General features: G+C 22.4%; 1 protein-coding gene across 2 annotated transcripts; it reads left to right on the top strand.

Annotated features, from left to right (window-relative positions):
• The first annotated feature begins 292 nt into the window (after positions 1–292).
• LOC112600823 (alpha-1,2-mannosyltransferase ALG9) lies at positions 293–4765 on the top strand. 2 transcript variants are annotated; one of them, XM_025348135.1, is made up of 13 exons: positions 293–431; positions 521–662; positions 761–966; positions 1226–1339; positions 1410–1520; positions 1763–1850; positions 1914–2120; positions 2629–2751; positions 2915–3125; positions 3514–3649; positions 3735–3858; positions 3972–4102; positions 4225–4765. In XM_025348135.1, the coding sequence occupies exons 1-13, from the start codon at positions 367–369 to the stop codon at positions 4376–4378; spliced, it is 1812 nt and encodes a 603-aa protein (XP_025203920.1). In that variant the 5' UTR covers positions 293–366; the 3' UTR covers positions 4379–4765. The 2 variants fall into 2 exon arrangements, with proteins under 2 accessions (XP_025203920.1, XP_025203921.1); XM_025348136.1 differs by lacking the exon at positions 293–431 and having other exon boundaries at positions 599–685.
• The last annotated feature ends 809 nt before the right edge of the window (positions 4766–5574 follow it).

The following is a 5574-nucleotide window of genomic DNA, read 5'->3' as shown; positions in this document are numbered from 1 at the left end:
ATTTATATTTTCTGTTTTAAATAATAATTAAGGTACTTACATTTAATACATACTATTATTATTAATACAACTAGATTTTAATGATGTATGTTACGATAATTACCTATGGATAATTCTATTTGCTATTCATTGTATTTGTGATGATAATAATTAATAGTTCTTGTTCAAATCAATTTGTATTATTGATAATAATATTGTGTAGAATTGTAATAAAAATTCAAAATAATCACTCGAATGATGTAATAATTTGATATTGTTATTTGAGTACGAATATTGTATACGTTGACAGGTTTTAAAAAACAACGTAATGAAACAATGATTTTATATTGATTTATTTTACAACCATTCATATTTTGATTTTCAATTATGGCCTCAAAACTTACTCCAAAGATCAAAAAAGAAATGAAGAAACTTAAATTGAAAAAAACCGAGTAATTAATAATTCTACGTTGTTTTAGATTTATACATTTTTTTAATATTACTTTGACTGAATTTAAATATGCATATGTATTGTGTATAGCAAAAGTGATACAGTCATCCATGAAAAAGACTGGTTTATGCGATTTGATGCACCTTTGAAAATTATTTTAACTGCAAGGTTTTTTGCTGCGTTTCTTGTTCACATTTCAGACTGTGATGAAACATTTAACTACTGGGAACCGGTAAATCCAATAGAATTATTTCTGTAATTATAATGTTATGTAAATCTTGACTAATTTTCAAATAATTCTATTTACTAATTTAAAATTTTCTGTTTTAGACTCATTATTTTGTTTTCAACAGTGGTTTTCAAACCTGGGAATATGTGCCTCCTTATGCTCTTAGATCATATTTATACATTCTTATTCATGCAGTGCCTGTGTACCTTTATAAAGCCTTGTTTAATACTAGAAAAATCATGTTGTTTTACCTAATACGCTGTGTACTTGCATTATTGAGTTCTCTCTGTGAACTATATTTTTACAAGTAGGTATATTTTATTTAATATTAAACATAATTTAATGCGGTAGCATGTTCAAATTTTTAAAATAGGGTGTGATTGATAAACTTATTTATTTATTTATCAAATGTTATGTATATATTATTATATGTAGAATTTGTTTATATTTAACTAAGAAAATAAAAGTAATAGTGGAGGTAATATTATATAATCATATCCTTGCTCTAAGCATGCTTATGATTGAATATTGTCTAATTATGATATTTATCTTATTAATTTTTTTAGAGCTATCTCAAAAAGAATTTCATCCACTGTTAGCAATTATTACTTATTCATAACAGTTTTTAGTCCTGGAATGTTCATCGCCTCTACTGCATATTTGCCTTCAAGTTTTTCCATGTGAGAATAAGATTTAAAAATAAGAAATAGATTTGAAATAAAGAAATTAATAAAAAAATCACTTTTTTAGGTACATGACTTTCTTAATTATTGGTGCTTGGTTAAACAAAAATTATGAATTGGCAATTTTTACAACTGCATTGTCAACATTTTTAAGTTGGCCATTTTCATGTCTAATCGGGTTAGTAAAATATATTTAATTTATGTTATTGTTTATTAAATTTTATATTATTCATCAGTTCACCAAGTTATAATTTTGTAGTAGTTTGGTATAAATTGTATTATTATTATATCATTTTAATAATAACAATAAAAAAAAAAAAATATGACAAGTTTAATAGTTGATATGCACGGTATCTGATACTTCAAAAGAAATATTGTATGGGATAAATAATATATTTTACATTTTGTGTTTAATTTTAGATTACCACTTGCATGTGATATCATTTTCAGAAATAAGCAGTATATGTTATTCATTAAATGGTGTTTGATATCATTAGGGACAATTTTAGTAAGTGCAAATAAATATTTGTATTTTTATAAATATACCATTTATAAATTAATTGCATTATAGATTTATCAAGTTGCTACAGATTCATATTTTTATGGCAAGCTTGTTATAGCCCCTTTTAATATTGTTTTTTATAATTTATTCACAAGTCATGGTCCTGATTTATATGGTACTGAACATTGGAGTTTTTATGTACTTAATGGCATTCTCAATTTCAATGTTGTATTTATACTATCGCTGATGGCTCCTTTAATTATTATATTAAAAAAGGTATGTATTTGGATTTTTAAAATAAAATAATCTTTTATCTTAGAATAGTCTTTAAATGTTAACTTAATGTTAATTTATCCATAGATAATTGAAAATATATATGTTTATATTATAAATGTTGAGGTATTTTATTCCTAATATAATAAATCATTAAAATTGTATAATAATTATTTGTTTTCTACCATGTCAATTGATTTTGGTTTTATTTCAAAAATCAATTTAAATTTATAAAAACATAATTTTAAATTTTAAATGTGTGTGATTGTTATAAATATTGAATTTGAATAATCTATTTTCAATTCATTCATAGAATCAAATAATTAGACAGTTTAAAAAAATAATATTTGTAATGGTAATAACTAATAAATTATGATAGTTTATTTGCTTGAATTAAGTTATTACTATTTTTATGATAGATAAAAATAGTTTTTGTGTGATTTACGATTATTAATATTTATTATATGCAGTATTTTTAATATTATCTAAATAAAATTGATTGTTTTACTAGATTCTTACAAAACTTGGTATCAAATTTTCTAAACAAAGCAATATTAATAATAATTCACTATGGATATTATATTTATCACCATTTTATTTATGGATTTTTGTATTCATATTACAACCACATAAGGTAAAGTATATTTTTATTAACTTTATGAATATATAGATATTTGATATACTTAATAGTTTGTGTATTATGTCATACCATAAGAAGTATATAATCTATATATTTTAAAATATACCAGTTATAATTTAATAATTAAAAATAGTATTGTTTTGTTTTTTTTTTTTAGGAAGAAAGATTTTTATTTCCTGTTTATCCATTAATACAATTGGCATCTTCTATATTATTAGAATACATCAAAGATATGAATTTGCATTCAAGTGTTATTCATCAATTTAATTTTCTAAAACTGTATAACAAGTTTATTGATAATCTTTTTATACCTTTTCTCTTTGTATTTTTATTAATGGGATTATCACGAAGCACTCTTTTAGTTAAAGGTTTGTTTGTTTGTTTTTTTTGTTTTTTTGTAAACATAATGAAAAAAAACTTAAAACATAAACATCAAGAAACAGTGTTGTAGCTAAAGAGAGTCAAGAGAAAGCAGCCCTCCAAATAATTTCTGGAAAATATAATATTGCTTTTTTTGTGTAAATAATGTCACCATTTATTAATTATGTAATTTGTATTTAGCTTGCTGTAAAATTCTAAAATGTTTTGTATTCATAAATCAAATTTATAAGAGGTCCTAATTAAGCTTACCCTATAAACTATATAACAAATTATCATCCTCCCAGAAAGTAAAATTCTGGTTATATCATTGTACTAAAACCTTATGGTTATGAGTATGTTTAACACCTAAAATTTATTTTTGTATATTATGTTTAGCATATCATGCACCTATTGACACATACACGCAATTGAGTAATGATCATCTCACATTGCCTGAATCCGATGTGATAAATGTTTGTGTCGGCAAAGAATGGCATAGATATCCTTCATCGTTTTTTTTACCAAATGATAGGTAACTATATATATATTTAAATTCTTATTAACTTGATATTATTTGAAAACAGTTTGTTATAATATTTATAATTTTTTTATTATAGATGGAAAATGCATTTTATAAGATCAGAATTTCGAGGACTTTTACCTGGTCGTTTTAGTCAGGAATCTTTGTATAAAGTTGTTGAAAATTATAATGATCAAAATAAAGAAGAGTTAGATAAATATGTAAGTGTATTCAATTTTGCTCAAAATATTACATTCTTATACATGTAGTTTATAATGTACAAATTAATAAAGTAAACTTAATTGTATTTTTGCTGATATTACTTTAATTTCAGAGTGATATTAGACTATGTCATTTCTTAATAGATCTGAACAACAATCAGAGTTCAGAATTGGAACCTAATTATTCTGAAAATAATTTACAATGGTCTATATGGAAATCTATACCATTTCTAGATAGCAAAAAGTAAGAATTTGCATTTAAATGTTTAAGTAGTAATTTTGTTATAAAAATTAAGCTTTTATAATATAATACTCGCTAATATTTTTTAATCAATTTTTTTAACATTTTTTATTATCTTATTACAGAACACCAACTTTATATAGAACATTTTATTTTCCATTTTTCTGGGAAGAAAATGTTAAGTTTTCATCTTACAATCTCCTTATGCGAAATGATTTTAATAAAATGAATACTAAATCACACACAGAGAACAGTTCACCAATAAATTATATGTTTTAGACAAGTGCAAAATAAATAAAATATAATTTTAGCTTTAATATAATGATATATATAAAACTGTTTTATGTTGTATATTTAGGTATCAATGAGGTTATTGCACAATTGTTTAATTATCTGTTTGGAGTCTTAGTGTTAAAAAATTTCACGTTATACATAGTATGTTTATACCTCTCTATACCAACATAGTTATTGACAAATACCCACACTGCCAAACAATATTTTATAGATTACAGTTTTTAATTTTATGTATGTGAAGTTACTGAATCTTAGTTGATTTGTTATTTTTTTTTCGAATTCATGTATAAAGATTACTATTATCAGAATAAATCGGTAAAGTCATAAATTATAATTAATAAATTGCATTATTATATCGTTAAGAAGATTTCTCATTCAAATTTGTTGTTTTTGTCTTACAAGTGCCCAACATAACAAATTTATGCTATGCAGTTCTCATTTAGCTTTGTTAAGTTTTATTTTTAAATTGAATTTATCTGTTATTAAACTATAATAATAAAACTTGAATTAAAAGCTAAATGGGAACTTCTGAATATGTATTTATTATTTTATGCACTTGTAAAATAAAGACAATACACAGATGAGATGGTTTTTTTTTTTTTAGTGCTGTTTTCTATTAATAGGAAAATAAAGTTAACCATTTACTAAATATATGATTTTGAATCAAAAAAACACTTTACCAAACTCCTTTTTATATCTTTATAGCTTATACTGTTTGTATTTTTTGAAACTAGTGCTAATATAAAAATATTTTTAGTTAATTAAATTTATTGTGAGTACATTTCTTTGTAGATTTTGGTGTCCTATCAGACAACTATCATATTACACTTTCTAGACTATAATCAGGAAAAAATCTTTTCCCTACAGTTGTTCAGTTATATTATATTTAGAATACTATAAAATTATAATAATATTTGGATATGAAAACTCATCTTTATAAATAAAAAAATATATTAATTACAATTTGAATAATTGTGAAAAAATGATCTCATAATTTAGCATGTTTTTTAAACTTGTTCAAGTATTTAGCAATCATAATTGTATTCATCTAAAAACTGTAAAGTATAATATAAATATTATAAACTGTAATAAAATATCAATTATGCATATTTTATCATTAATACAAGTTTAGTTTAAGCTTTTGTATATTCAGTTTAAATTAAATAAATTTATAATTTGAT

The sequence above is a fragment of the Melanaphis sacchari genome, unplaced genomic scaffold, assembly GCF_002803265.2.
Source record: "Melanaphis sacchari strain LSU unplaced genomic scaffold, SCAv2.0 Contig72_pilon_pilon, whole genome shotgun sequence".
Taxonomy (NCBI): domain Eukaryota; kingdom Metazoa; phylum Arthropoda; class Insecta; order Hemiptera; family Aphididae; genus Melanaphis; species Melanaphis sacchari.
Note: the sequence above shows the minus strand (reverse complement) of the source record. Positions and strands in the feature narration are given on the sequence as shown.